The 15,953-nt window shown below is 33.0% G+C and overlaps 3 protein-coding genes across 21 annotated transcripts in view; 1 reads left to right on the forward strand and 2 right to left on the reverse strand.

The window, feature by feature from the left end:
• The window catches only part of scrib (scribble planar cell polarity protein), a 125,812-nt gene extending 116,946 nt beyond the window's left edge, over window positions 1-8,866 (reverse strand). For 15 of the 19 annotated variants that reach the window (XM_036361527.2, XM_070105838.1, XM_070105837.1 and 12 more), the window contains exons 1-2: window positions 8,275-8,866; window positions 6,951-7,418 (exon numbers count right to left, since the gene is read on the reverse strand). In XM_036361527.2, coding sequence (XP_036217420.2) covers window positions 6,951-7,112 — 162 coding nt within the window. In that variant the 5' untranslated portion in view covers window positions 7,113-7,418; window positions 8,275-8,866. The remainder of the gene's footprint in view (window positions 1-6,950; window positions 7,419-8,274) is intronic. The other 4 variants (XM_036361546.2, XM_036361545.2, XM_070105833.1 and 1 more) reach the window with 3 other exon arrangements.
• A 381-nt stretch (window positions 8,867-9,247) lies between these two features.
• Window positions 9,248-11,142, forward strand: Snap24 (Synaptosomal-associated protein 24kDa). The gene is made up of 2 exons (XM_014244417.3): window positions 9,248-9,454; window positions 9,512-11,142. The coding sequence occupies exon 2, from the start codon at window positions 9,564-9,566 to the stop codon at window positions 10,191-10,193; it is 630 nt and encodes a 209-aa protein (XP_014099892.1). The 5' UTR covers window positions 9,248-9,454; window positions 9,512-9,563; the 3' UTR covers window positions 10,194-11,142.
• Window positions 11,143-11,873: 731 nt separating this feature from the next.
• On the reverse strand, window positions 11,874-13,416 carry Mpi (mannose phosphate isomerase). Its single transcript, XM_014244416.3, has 3 exons — window positions 13,047-13,416; window positions 12,678-12,984; window positions 11,874-12,613 (listed from the first exon to the last, which is right to left on the reverse strand). The coding sequence occupies exons 1-3, from the start codon at window positions 13,305-13,307 to the stop codon at window positions 11,997-11,999; spliced, it is 1,185 nt and encodes a 394-aa protein (XP_014099891.3). The 5' UTR covers window positions 13,308-13,416; the 3' UTR covers window positions 11,874-11,996.
• Window positions 13,417-15,953: the final 2,537 nt, after the last annotated feature.

Raw genomic sequence — 15,953 nt, forward strand, 5'->3', positions numbered from 1 at the left:
AGTATAGTGGCAAAGTTGTAGGCCATGAAAAGATCTACAACTTTTGTATTTACGCGCTTCACAAATAACATCAAACTTTGTGTGAAAAATTCCTTCACGACCTCAGATTGTAAATTATTTTTTCCTTAATTTTTGTTATTTGCGCTTCCAAATAGGTCGCAAGCTTTTATGAATTTCTTTCACTTTTTACCATTTTCAAAGTCTTCTGCACAAGTCTTTTATATTATATTTCGAAATAGTTTTTAATTTTTATTAATATCCAACAGCTGCATAATTCTTAATTATAATACTGAAATAAAAAAACATAACTGAAAAGCGCAAATTTTTATGGAATAAAGCTATGACATAACATACCAATACTTATGTGCCTAGATTCCTATGAGTTCACCGGCCGGCTTATGACGCCACACATTTCAATCTTGCTATTGCTATTAAATGCAACTGCGGCTAGCTCAACAATAACATGAAAATCTAGAAAGGAGAGTGGGTTAAGACGGCATGCATGCCGATACCAACTGACTGGGTGTGTTGGATATCGAAGTGTAAAGTGTGAAGTAGCATACAGTTCAACTACAACACACATACGCCAAAACGAACATACAGTTGAAAGTTGTATGCACACACGAGTGAGTCGCTGCACCAACCCATTTACAACGAAAGAGGCGTCGCGAGTCAGCCATTGTAGCCAACCAACCCAACATTTAACCATTTTTGCTATTGTATCTATTTTTAACCGGCGAACAGAAACTCACAGCAGCAAGTCGCTAAATATCTGCCAGCCTCGCCAGGCCGACAGGTAGTCAATGGATTGCTAAAATGGTGCATATACATACCTACATATGTATAATGGTAACAACGACAGCAGGCAGGGGCAATGGTAAGCTAATAGAGCGGCGTTGTATTGATGATACAAAAGGCCGTAAACGATTTCAGCCAAGAATTTACTGATTGCATACTGCAACCGGACAGAGGGGATACCACTGGGGCATATGTATGCATGTATGTATATATGTATGTATGTATATATGAATGTATGTAAATATCTACTTATGTATGTATGTATGTAGGTATGTATGTATGTATGGATGAATGTATGTATTTAAGTATATATGTTTTGATGTATGTATGTATGAAGTTAACTCCGCTCTCGCGCTAGCAATAACTGCACTCGCAACTCTGTCAATAATAAAAAATATTTTTTCTGTGGTCACAATTGCGGTTGTCGTTGTTAATGTGACCGCAATTGTATTGCACATTCAAAAGCTAAACCAAGCTAAGTTTGTAGGCGCGCATGGGGTTCGGTCTATCCGACTCGTATACGCACTAGAGCGTTCATTTTAACTGGTGTCCGAATAGATTTCTAAAGAGCGGCTAAATTGAGGGAAATTGTGCAAGAACTTCAAGCACAATAGCCAACTGAGTTAGGAGTTCGAGAGTACCAGATGAATCAGATAAACAAAAAAAAAGATTAAAACTTAAAAAACAGATTATAAGTCAAATGGAACTTGTTCTAGAACACTACCTCATATTTACATTATTATCAAAACTTTTATTATTTATAAATCGAAATTTCGCTCTCTTATGTAGTTTCTTGAATTCATACCCAATAATAAAATGCATCGATAAAATTACTCGAAATAATCAGCATCGCCCTTCACAAAGCACCTTCTGAAGCGCATCGTGTAAACAAAGCTCCAAAGTGAATCACAGAGCAGGTAACGCAACCCCAAGCCATCCTTACTGGCATACTAGTGCAACAGGCGACGCGCAACAACAAACACACAAACACCAACAGCAATCACTAGTCACAACAATCGACGGCGAATAACATCAACAACATTGCATGCAACGACATCCATAATCGTTTTCAACAGCAACCCGGGCATGACGACGAGATGACGACGACGTTGCACGCAAATGGGAGAACATGAAAAGCAATGCATTGCCACAGTGCAATATTTGCAGCGAAAGGGTAATATGACCAGTGATAATACAAGAGCATAGATAAATACTCGTAAGCGTAAGTGCCCACATGTATGGTTGCATATAGCGGCATATATGTATGTAGATATATGTATATGTGCGCGCCCATGCATTCTCGTACCTGATTTACTCACTCGCACATTAGTGTATTAAGATACGTATGCGCCTATGCTTGTATGTATGTATGCATGTGTGTATTTGAGTACATCCTTAAAAGGAAAACGCACACCAGTGAGACAAATTGCTACTACAAAAGCAATATTGAAACATGCTAAGTAGATTACTAAATTTAGGGAGTTTTACAATAAAAAAACCTTTTTATAAAAATAAATAAATAAATATTGCAAAAATAAAAAATACATTGGAAAGCATTCATATTAAACAGCAAGCGTATTATTTCTGTATATTTTACAATGGAAATTATATTATATTATAAATATATAATTGTTAACTTGTTGCATAGTCAACTTCATACTATACTCATTATTCGGTCAATTTGAGCCGATCTATTGTACTTATATACGAGTGCATATTTCTCTCAAAATGTTACTGTTAGTTACCTATTATGATTAATAATTTATGCTTATTAGATAGTGTGACTAGGTAAGATTAGGTCATAGCACTGATTCTCGCATTAAAGGTAAGGTAGAATCGTACTGGGACAGTGAACGCCGCACCTTTGAGATGCCCAAAACTGCTAGATATTGATCACCAGACCCTCATAGATCGAAGTAGAGCTTGCCGCAAATTTGTAAAGGCGGTATTCTAGTCTAGACATGAATTTAAGGTAATTTTTGAAGTGTCGTAAAAAAAGGGCAATCAATATTTTTGGTATCGATTTTTTATTAGTTATTTATTAGTGTTACAAGAGCAGAGGAAAAAAACTTTTTTTTCCAATTTTTTTTATTTTCGCGTATTTTTAAAAAATAAAATTTTAAATATGGGGATGAGACTAATTCATACTCGAGAGAGGTCTATAAAGAAGATTCTGTGAAAATTTCAAGTAAATCGGTCCAGTAGAACTCGAGAAATCGTGGGTATCATATTGAAAAGGTCTGGTCTGAGAAAACGCATTTAAAGCTTCGCGTTAAGTCTTTTGTACGATTAGACCCAGCCGAACCAGTTTGGAGGCCGGGTCAGTAAAATGTCTATACATCTGAAAATAATTTAAATTTTCAAAAATCCTCTCGTAGACATATTCTTGAATAATTAAAGTTTGAAAACATGAAAAAAAATCGATTTTTTTTAATTCTACACTAGATCACCCCCTTAAGGCGTCTAATATAATATTATGGCCAGCCAATTAACTAGGTTCGCCGAAGGTATGCCTACCGAGATATCACCAAGGAATTAATAATACATTCTGCTCTTATGCGATTCGAAATATTACGAGCCGACTGCGTGTGTGTTGACCAACAAGATTTCTGTCTTCGATTCGCCAAGCGTTGGAGAGTAACGAATCGAACAAACTGTATCAGTCAACCCTGCGCTAACATCTCCTTCGGCGCATGCGCAATTGTGTTGCGCTGCTCTCTTTGATGGAGCAATATTAGGCTTTCGATGAAAAAAAAACCTCTTAGTTTCGAATCTTGCGTTATCTTTCAACAACTATAATTTATTTAAAGTCTTAAGTTTTGAAAATCATAAAATAAGGTTGGTATATTTTATTTTTGAGAATAATTTGTATGATGATAATCATTCACAATTATAAAACTGATATAAAATATGTAAATCAAAACTTGGTTGCATTGAAGATAGCGGTTCTAACACTTTAATCAGATATATGTATCAATTTATTTTTTCTTGCTTTTATATATAAAGTTTCTGACAATCGAAGACAACTCTGCGCTTTCTTGTATTAATTGATCACTTCAAAAACGTCATAGTCGAAAAAAAACTTTCAAAATACGACAATGGACATGAATAATGTAAGTGTAGTGCGGGTGTCGAAAAAAATGTAGATAAATTTATACTTAAGTGTAGCGATCTCAAGAAATTAAGTGTACTTGAAGGTTTGCCACTGTCTAAAGAGTGGAGAACGACAAACGCAAATCCAATTTCTATAAATAACAAACAACAGCTTCTGTATTTATACTATATATTACCAAAACCGGTTTTAATTCAATTTTGTTTTCTTTACTTTTTTAAAAGCTTAAAATAGTTTGGAGTAATACAAAATCGCAATTCACACGAATAACTGAGAAGCCTACAGTGTTACACTTATGTGCATATGTACAGTAAGCAGCAGTTTATACACATAGATTTCGCCTAGTAAATAAAATAACAAAATTATTACAAAAAAACTGGAATATTAATAAGAAGATTAAAAGCAGCCATATAACAGTATTAAATTTGTGTGTTCTTTCGCTATTTTTTATTTTTGTAGATGACTTAAAAAACATATATTTGAAGTTATCGAATTTATCTGTATTTTTTACGCAAACTTTTGTGACTCACTGTATACAAATAAATTGTGCGACTATTTGTCGTTGAAAACTAGTTTTGAAAAAATAAATAAATAAACCAAAGATCATTGAAAAAGATTAATAAAATATGTACACCTATTCGAATATGAATATCTCTCACGCTACAGACCTGCTATATCAACAACAACGCACACTTGTTCGCCCAAGTCTAGGCTCACATCTACTGTTTTTTTACCCTCCACACGAAACTGCTGCTTAACGTTTGTGAATCGTTAGCAAAATATTTGTTAAATAACGCCACACAATGATGTCACTACACGATTAGGAAACCATAAACACGTAAATGTTAGAGCCGGCTTAGAGGCTGCAGAAATTTATAAATGCTCACACACTTAACTAAAAATTCGCGTGTGCAATTAATGATATTTCGTATAGCATTTTTCATGTTGATTAACTGGCATAAGCGTAATAAAAGCTTTCTGAAAGTCTGAAAAGATATAAAACGGCAGCAGTTCGCTAGCGTTCTTAATTAAAAGCTCCCATTTTCGCGTGTCTCTAAACATTTTCTTAAGTAGATACTTGTACTCGTAGTGATATGTGTGAGAATATTTTATGTTTATTTCTATCTACACATAATTAAATTATTTCGTGGATGTATAAATGCGTGCGAAAGGGCAGAAAAGTCGCCAACCAAGCATGAAAATAAAGTAGAAACTCGGTTATGCTTTTATAGTTATAAATGTGGAAGATAGGATTTTTCTATATTTCAGTAATATTATTAAAGCAAAGAAATCAAATTTAAGTATTACTTTAAAGAAATGTGCTCATGGAAATAGACTAATTCCTAAGTCTTGGTTATTAAGTTAAAAAATAATATAACACACATACTCGTATGTATGTGTGTATATTTATACCATGAACAGGGTATATTAAATTTGTTTTGTGACACACAAATAAGTCGATTTAGCCATGTCCGTCTCTCAATATACACTTGAACTAGTCCTTCAATTAGATATCGCTCTGAGAATATTCACACGTCCTTTTCTTCTTTTCTTCCCAAGAAGCTGCTCATTTGCCGAAACCACCGATATTGGACCACTATAACATATATTGTAGTTGCCATATAAAAAGTACGATAATAATCAAACTCTTGTATGGCATCTTTTTTTATTTGTGACGGGCAGCCGAAGGTAACGCTTTTTCTTGTTTTAGTTATAGAATGTGTTGATTGTTCGATGCAAATTTTTGCAATAATCGTTGTATAAAAAAGGACATAAATGGAGTTTGTGTAATTTTATACTGGCATATTGACCTAATGTTTCTTTTTTAAAAATAAATACATATCTACGTGTATATATGTGTATATGCACACACATGCGCATAATCACAATCATGCACTATGTTGCGTTCTGACACACAAACTTAATAACTTTGGTGCAACATATTTCTTCTTTTTTTTTGTTTTGTAAATGTGTCTATTTATTCATATGGCGTTTTTATTCTGCCAACATGACATTATTATAAAGTACAAAAAACGCCGTACAAACATGTAAGTGCATACAAAATTGTGTTTAAAAATATTCCCCTCGGGCAACAAATGCACCGGTTCACTTGCCGACATTTGCATTAGAAAACAAAAATACATAAACTCAATTGTTGGTGTAGTTGTGGCGGCATAATTTAAATGAACACCAACGCTAGTTTAATGTGTAAAAGTATAGGAAAATGTTTAGCAAAAATGTGTCAATGGTATGGGAAATCAAGTTTTTGCAAAAGAGCAAAAAAGTTGACATTAAAACAACAACAGTCACCACCACTAACGAGTGTCAACCTGTGGAAAATCGGTATTTAAATGTCACCACAGCGGAAAACGTCGAAGAATGACACTATTAACACAATTTTTTTTTACTGCGACAATGCAAGTTAAATATTTATGGGTAATAATGGTGTTCAAGAAAGTAGAATGGACGAGATATACAACTGCAGGCAGAAAGTAATCAAAATATATTATGAAAAACGTGTTGATCAATAAAGAAAAATACTTACTAAAAAATATGAGTAGCCTTTTTCGAAAATTTACTAAAAGAAAAATATTTTTGCTAACTGAAGTATACGTGGTATGGTAGTTTAATTTATGTTCTCTTTGTTGTCATTGTCTGCACTCAAGTTTTTCTTAACATACACATTATATTTAAACGAAAATTCTGCTTACAACGTAAATAGAAGCAAAATAAGACTCTGAAATGTCGTTCTTTTAATTGTTTAACCCATGCGTTAAATGTAATTGGCAACTTCCGCCAAGGTATTCGAAGGTATAAAACAATTCGGATGAAAAATTATACTACAGAAAACTGATAGACTTTCCCAAACATCCAATATTAAAAAAAATTTGCATGAGCATTTAAAACATTGGTATATCTAATATTTGATGTAAATTCTCTACTGATGCTCTCAATACATTGATACTGTTGTGAAATAACGTAAGCTTTTAATATAAATATGTATATACAATATATTGAACAATGGATGTTATTCTCTTACCTTTGGCAAATCTCGGATATGATTGGCATCTAAGAACAACTCCTCCAATGTACGTGAATAACGTAGAATTTCCTCTGGCACACTGGGCAGCGAACAATGACGTTTGTCAACGAATTCAACTTGGCGATTACAGCCTTTGAATATTGGAATGCACTTAAACATGACGTCGATTTACGGCATAAGTTGCGACAATTCGATTTGAAAGATGCGTAATTAGCATGCGTTACTTTAATTCACAAACCCGGCTCGCGCACTTCCTAAGTTTGCACACTTGCTGAACGTATCACGAAATTGTGTTTTGATTACTACAAACGTAATTATTATTCGAAATATTTGTAGAGGAAAAGAACAAAACGATAGCAAACAAGTTTAATCAGTGAAAGATCTTGTTTTTAAAAGTTTTATCTGGTATTTTTTAAAAACTCTTAAAACCCCAGTTTTTTTTTTAAATCACTATATATTTCGTTTCTGAAAAAATAAGCAATGTTCACAAATTAATACAATATAAGAAAATGAACAACTAATTAATTCAAAACAAAAACGTACATCACCAATCACATCAAAATTTATTGTTTATTTATAATTATTTGAATATGTTAAAGAATTAAATTACACAGTTCCTTTATAGACGGTTCGTTAACCGAAATGGATGAAATCAAAAGAACTATTACCCCAGCTTAACTATTATAAAATAACAAAACGAAAGTATAACTACACACAAATCCGTATTGTCCTGACGAAATTCGAACCCACAACAAACCGTGATGTCGTCACATACACGCATGCCAGGAGCAGGTGTTAGAATCAAAGCAGGTGAAATGAAAACTATTTTACTAGGGTAAACAAAAGTGGGAAGACACTTCAATTAATTTAGCCACATTGTAAAACTATATTTACTATATGTATGTTACACATGTACATATTAAAGTGGTACTGTGTAATGATGGAATAGTTACCAGTACCAACATAAAACGTTTGTTTAAAGTACTAACACGTATTCCCACATTAGTTGTGATTAAGTCGATAGGATGTATGTAAATTATTTTATTTATTAACTAACGTGGCAAACAAACAACATTCAGGGCGTAGCAAGTTAACAATACGATGTCCGAGTTGTATTTATTATAAATTTTAATAGCGACACACCCAAATTGTTTTGAACATGACGCATTAATTCATCCACACATCATTATAATTTTTTTAGATTTTTATCACATTTTATCTTATTGGAGTCACTTAATGCACTTTTGCTTTTAGCATACAACTTTGCACAAGGTTGAAGTAAGTATATGTATGTAGGTAGGTAAACTTTACGCGTACTCACCGTTTCGCGTCGCGTAAAACAAGTATTCGATTCCAACACCCAACACGTCCGTTGTCCGTTTATTTTCACGTTACCACGAGTCGGCGGAAGCAGAAGACGCAAACTCGCCAAGTGCTACTCCAAGGCAGCGGACCAGCAACAATTCGTTTGCACTTGACCACCTTTGCTTTTCTCCTTTCCTGCTTTCGTTACGGATTTTTCTTATTCTACGTTATTTTCATATTATCTTTTCTACTGGTTCGCTCTTTCGCTGTTGCTACTACTTTTACTGCCGTCACGTCACCACGGCCACCACCTAATCCGATTTTCAGTAGCGTAGGTATGCACTTTTCAAATTTTCTCACAAATAATATTAAAATATAATAACTTTACACTACCGCAATATTTTCGAACAAGAAGGGAGCAGATAAAACTTGCAGAAATGCCGTACAAACATAAATTAGAAGCGCGCCGCTAGAATTTACAATTTTTAATGTGTCACTAAAAAATTACAACAAAAACGACCCACCCGAATAACGTACAACGAATAACATGCGAATGCGAACGCGAACAACATTTGAACCATTCAACATGACAGAACTCAACTAACTCAACTAAATTTACCATGTTTCCAATTCCTTTTTCAACCACTGCTTTCGTCAAAACGGCCACAGGGTTGTAACTGTTACCGTGGTCGAAATTTTATCAAAATTAAACTATTGGAAGAAAAATATGCCACTAAACAAGATATTATATCAAATTTATAATGTTAGGAAACTTGTTACAAAATTAGTTCACCAAAACAGTAAATTATACGATAAATAAGAACGTTAAATTCGTGCGGAAATATTTTTTTTTAAAGTGCACCCTGTTGCGCTAATAATTTTATTTTTCGGTCTCTCTGAAAATCCTCAAAACTACGAATATACTGCTGAAAACAAATAGACAAAAAATGGTACCAACTTTGCAACCGTGTGTAGATATACAAATAAAATTGTTAAAAAAAGAGTTATAGAGTAGGTGGTTTTTTCGTCACTAAAGTTTGCGAGTTTTACCATTGATTTGCAATATATTTCAAGGGTAGAGGTTAAGGAAGTGATTTTTATAAAAACTTAATGCTTTTAGTAAATTACGCTAAAATTAAACAAGCAGTTCGTATATGACTCACGATAAGATTGTCTTTATTGCAGATTTAGAAAAGGTGAGCCAAACAATTAACAAGTATTTGCGAAATTTCTAAGATTGTGGTTAATTGCAGTGAGTGAACAATAAGATAAAAAATAAGCTGAGATCATCACATAGACATCAAGATGGCTGCACCCGAAGTACCTCGTACAGAATTGCAGGAATTGCAAATTAAATCTGGTCAGGTAGCAGATGAGTCCCTCGAAAGTACTCGTCGCATGCTAAATCTTATGGAAGAAAGTAAAGAGGCTGGCATCCGAACTCTGGTAGCTTTGGACGACCAAGGGGAACAACTCGATCGAATTGAAGAAGGCATGGATCGCATTAACGCAGACATGAAAGAAGCTGAGAAAAATCTAAGCGGTATGGAAAAATGCTGTGGCTTGTGTGTTGTGCCTTGGAAGAAGGTTGCAATAAAAGACGACGGCGATAATGCTTGGAAAGCAAATGAAGATGGTAAAATCGTGAATAGTCAACCAACAAGAGTTGTAGATGAACGGGAACGAATGGGTGGTGTACCAGCTCAAAGTGGATACATTCCGCGTATTACAAATGACGCCCGGGAAGATGAAATGGATGAGAATATTGGACAAGTAAACTCAATGTTGGGAAATCTGCGAAATATGGCGTTAGATATGGGATCCGAATTGGAAAATCAAAACAAACAAATTGATCGTATTAACGCCAAGGGAGACGCTAATAATGTTCGCATGGATGATGTTAACAAGCGTGCCAATAATTTGCTCAAAAGCTAAAGATATTAAATTATTATGATATAATGTAAAGTTAAATAAGATAAATGGATATCACAAAAAAGGCAAAACTCAATTCGAGTTGATATATTCAACATAATCTTGATACACACATAAAACTGCACAATACCGAGAAGACGTACCAACTACGGCGCATTTTTACAATTTACACGTGAAAATTAACTATATACAACTTTATACATATACAATATATACACTAAAAAGCGGAAATTACGAATGACTAATATACAAATGCTGAACTAACTACCCACCACTTAAGTAACTACTTACATTATACACTTATACAAAACGTTTCGCATATTTATAGCGAATATTGATGTGCTTTGAAGCATCTTAAATATTTGCGTATTTTCCGTACACGAGCGCACATATATATATATATATATATACATATTTATCGTAATTGTACTTTATTGTTTAAATTTTTGAAAGCGGTCGACTAGCGCAATTTTAACATATTAAAAGGCATTATATCCTATTGCATTACGTATTTGAAAAAAACAAAAATGTTTGAGATTATACACTATACGTAGAAAAATAGATTTTTTAAACTACTGAATGTACACTCTTATACAAACATACATATACAATCTTACAGCCACAACTGATTGCAAACGGTTTGAACAATCGTATACAATCGGTGTTATAGATAAAAAAAACTACAATTGCGTTAAATTTCACTACACTATGTACCCCGTTATATCGGTAACTAATATGTCTAATTATTCATCAGAGTCTTAGTTCATTCTATCTTAAGTAGTAAGCTGTCTTCTTCATATATTTATTAAATGTATTAAAATTCTATAAAAAAAATCTTAGGAAAATGCTGTTCTTGTTAATTTATGTATAAATAAATATCGTGTAGATTGCCATTATACTCGTAATGTATTATTTAATATCAATAATAGATAATTGTTAACATAAACGAAAATTATTGTTTTAATTTTTTTTTATGTTACAGCTATAGTAATGTATTTTTTCATTTGGAAATCAAAGACCAAACAAATAGCAAATATAACAATTTAATTTTTAATTTTGATCTCAAACACCATGTAACTATTTCAGTATGGTAACGAAAATTGTACAATGTCCAAATCCGCGTTAGTTCGGGTCGGTTCAATATTCTTCAATGTTGGCAAATGCAATTGATTAGTTGTGTTGGCATGGAAGTGATTTTAATGTAAACAAGAAGAAACTTTAACTTTGGCTGCACCGAAGCTATAATACCCTTCCTTCCTTTAGCATAAAAGGTAATCAAAAGATCTTTGTCTTGATTCTTATCGATCAGTTTGTATAGCAGCTATATACTATAGTGATCTTATCTGAACAATTTCATCGGAGATTGTACCGTTGCCTTGGATGCCAAATGCCGAATTTAATAAAGATAACTTGTCAAAAAAAAGTATTCCTTGTAAAAACATATATTTCATCGTTCAGTTTTTATAGCTGTTATATGCTATAGTGGTTCGAAATCGACCAATGAGCAGCTTCTTGTGAAAAGGACGTGTCAAAAATTTCAGATCGATATCTCAAACACTGAGATTTTACTTCGTGTATATACAGACAGACGGATATGGCTAAATCTACTCAGCTTACGTACTTATATTTTATAGGGTATAAATTACAATTAAATCGGTGCTAATATGGAATAACAACACTATATATTTTTTGGCAATACAAAGTTATACTAGTAGTTGCATTTTTATTATATAAGATTAAAAATCTACATGTACATATATATATAAATGTAACTGCAATCAATGTTGATAAATTCGTCAGCTTCAACTATATATGAAAGTTGGTGGATGGCACTGCATTGGGTGTGCTGATGTAAGCCAAAAATTCATGCTCATCCTCACCAGCAGATGAAAATCGTAATTCTGTGCCACTTTCAAAAGGCAAATACACAATGGATCCACGTGTTAATTTCAACTTATCCAATCCTTTGTTTTCTAAGTAGCGTTGACCACTTATCACAAGTAAAATCCCGGGAGATTGTTTAATTTTTAAAACATATTCTAAATCAGAAGGTTTCAGTGATAATTGTATCAGTGAAAAGTCTTCAACCGGTGGTTTGAATATCAATTGGTGGCTGTCAACACGTTCCGGAGTAAATATTTTGCTTTCGGCTGGATCACCTTTATACTCTAGTGAACTAAGCAATTGTTTGAGATCTTTATATTTGGGAGTCAAGCCAGCGCGTATCACATTATCCGAACAAGCCATACACTCGACACAATCCCCCGACAAGTATGCATGTATTTGGTTTGCACCAAGAAACATTGCCTGTCCAGGTTGCAACCGAACAACATTCAAAAAGAATAAAGACAACACACCGACATCATTTGGGAAATCCTTTTCCAGTGTGTTAAAGATTTCAAGTATATCGTATCTGCATAATTCTGTGAAAATAATCAAAAAATATAGAAATAGTGGAATCGTGACGTTTTATGTTCACAACATTACGTTTTGTATAGTTTTTGGAAATTGATTCAATACAGTCCCCAATTGTGTCCTTTTCAGCACTCATCAATTTACGATAACAATTACGCAATCCAATTTCATCATTAGCAGCCAATAGATTGAGATCATTTGAATCGTTCACTGCCAAAGCCTTAAGTGGTTCAATATCCATCAATATTTCTCGAATCTCAGGGAGAGGACGAAATCCGCACAAACCAGTAAAGGGCGTTAGGGCAATCGCCATTTCAGGCTTATGATTTGGGTCCTTGTATATGTTGGGTTCTTTCGCATGCAATTTTTGTGCTTCCGACTGAAAACAAAAAAAAAATATATTTAACTTGTGCAAGCTGTGTACTCATTACGTGTACTTACTTTGTTAGGGTGAACTTGAATACTCAAAGCCTTTTTTATACTTAAAACTTTCAATAAAAATGGTAGTTCATCTTGTAGAGTAATGCCACTGGATTTGTACTTTGAGGGTCCGCTGGGATGGGAGCCCATCCACAATTCAGCATAAGGCGTTTTCTCGTCAACTTTAAAGTGCGGATCATTGAGTGTTGCGAGCTGGGCCACTGCAGAGTCATTCCCTACTTTTCCCCACTCGTATTTGTGAACAAAACCTACTAGCTCCATAATTTGTTTTAATTTAAAATATTATTTATCAGTTTGCTTCAGAGATTTGTTTCCTCAGGTCAAAATGAAGGTGACGAATAAGTAAAAAGTTGTTATGCTATAATGAATTGTCGTCTTATCAGTAACTGGGTTACCAGACAGCTAGAATGCAATTTGCTGACAGGAAAAATACTCATGAGGATGTTGTATAGTTATCGATAATAAAAATTTGAAAATTTAATCAGTTGGCAATGAATCGGATACTTACAAAAATAAATGCAATAACAACAATATAATCTTGATTAACTTCAGAATCAGGGATGGAGTAAGGTTAATTCGTGTAAAAAAAGTCCCATTTTTATGATATTTTTTTAAATGCAAATTAATATATATATATTTAAAAGCCAATGGTACATTTAGTGACATTTGTCAAATCTTTTTTTTTTAAATGCGGCGTTTTCAATTTATGTAAACACTTTCAAGAAAAAAAGGCAAACTTCTGCGAAAGAATCGGTTAATTTGTTATTGTAAAATGAAAACGATTATTAAAATTGAAAAAAAAACTCTCTAGCGTTATCTCGTAAATTGGGTATAGAAATAGTGTTCAAAAAATTTCTTAGGTTCACCGACTTTGGAAACGTGAGTTGTGGGGAAAACGCTTTTAATTTGTAAAATCTGATTTAAAACGTACATATGTAAGACAGGTATAAAAATACTAATAATAATATCGTCAATTGTAAATTTCTTGATTTGATTTTATATAAAAATATATATGTATATGGATAAATAAAAAAAAGTAGTATTATCGAAAAAAATATTACAGAATTTATTTATCAAGTTTTTTGGGTTATATAATATAATGACTCAAACATTTCGAAAAATATGCAGGGCTCTTTTTAATTTCTCTTTTTACTTTTTTTTCGTAAAGCAGCTACCTAACAGTAGATGTTGAAAATATGTTGCAAGTGAAAATATAAGACATATTCATTGCAGTTTTGCAATTTCATTACATTTTAGATACACATTAGATTTTGTGTAAATTAAAATTGTTAAATTTTATGAAATATTCAGATATAGTTCTTCTTAAGCGTTTCGCATTAAAAATATATCGATCAATTAATCAAACCATGTTACCTTTGAGATAGCGGCGTCTACTGAAGAATTGATGGATTGGTATAAATAATATCAAAGTCATTTCCTTATATACAAAGTGGCTTTTGATTTGAGTATAAAATAACTCATATGTACGTACATACATAAATATGTCAGATATCGAGTCGAATAAAAACTGAAAATAGTAAAGACCTTTTGATGTATTGCGTATGACATGTGACAATAATGCATCTGTTTATAAGAAATCGGTATAATACAATGAGAGACCAAGGATTATGGACACTGGAAGTTTGCGCTTTGGACTTAACTATAAGCTCTTGGCATTGGTGCAAAACAAAACTTAACCCCAAATCTTTTACCAGTTGTAATCTTCTAATTAGTTCGAAAGATTGAAAGCCTTCAAAATATTTGGGGCAATATAATCATATTCTAAATATTGGTTAAACATATTTTTCCAAACTAAAGACGGAAATGCAATTATTATTATTTTTCTAAAGTTAAGATAACATTTAAATTTTAATTCGTTTAAATTAAAGAAAAAATTCAAAATTATTATCTAATTCCTGGAGATTACTGAGATGACTTCTACACACTATAGGTCTGAAACATTGGTTCTAAATTTTGCATTTTGTCTAAAATTCATATAATTCCGATGTTCATTTTCATCGATTTTAATGCTGCCTAACCAGAGAACTTAGAACAATAATTTTTTTTCTCTGGTCTAACCAGAGTTTTACAAGCTTTGAACCTGCTATGAACGGATATCTGATTTCAAAGAGTTTTCTTATCAGAAGTTCATTTGTTGGCTTAAAAGCGTCTACCGAATTTCGACTCTAATCAAAAGACGTCTTCAATAAAGATTTTTTCCAGGGGATAAATCAGAAATCGGTGTGAATGAGCATTTCGCAATAGGCGTTATTTTTCAAATACGAGTATTAGTAATATACATTATTGCCACGAAGCTTGAAACTCCAGCAGTTAAAGAGATATGCATAACACATCAGGCAAGCTGAAAAGTCTGTATCGTTATAAGAAACAATTTTATTTGTCAACATTTCATTCAACGATTATAGTAATTTTCCAACTTTTCAATACCAGTACCGGAACCACATGTAACTTGTATTGACTTTAATACAGCTGAATAAAATAACAATGCGAAAAAATGTTTAGTTTATTATGTCCAAATCATCTGGACCTGTCGAGACGTGCATATTTACTTCCAAAACGCCAGATTTCAACATTTGTCTATGCCAATATGAGTTGCAGATCCAAAGTGCTATTTGCTATTGTCACTCATTGCCACACTCGACACTTGAGATGGCCTCTTTACATTAGAGAAGTGGCCTCTTTACATTAGAGAAGTTTATTATTTTCAGCCACTTTTCATTAAAAGTAATCCAAAAAGCCTGAACAGACTCCGTTAATAGTTTCATTACTATAAAACGCCCATACTTAAAGGTTAAAAGTATACCTAAATTTCTTTCGATTATCATCATTGTCGCTAATTTTTTTCTTGCTAGCATTCCCTAGCGGTCTGGGAACATATAAAATCCT

This window comes from Bactrocera oleae, chromosome 2 (genome assembly GCF_042242935.1).
Source record: "Bactrocera oleae isolate idBacOlea1 chromosome 2, idBacOlea1, whole genome shotgun sequence".
Classification (NCBI taxonomy): domain Eukaryota; kingdom Metazoa; phylum Arthropoda; class Insecta; order Diptera; family Tephritidae; genus Bactrocera; species Bactrocera oleae.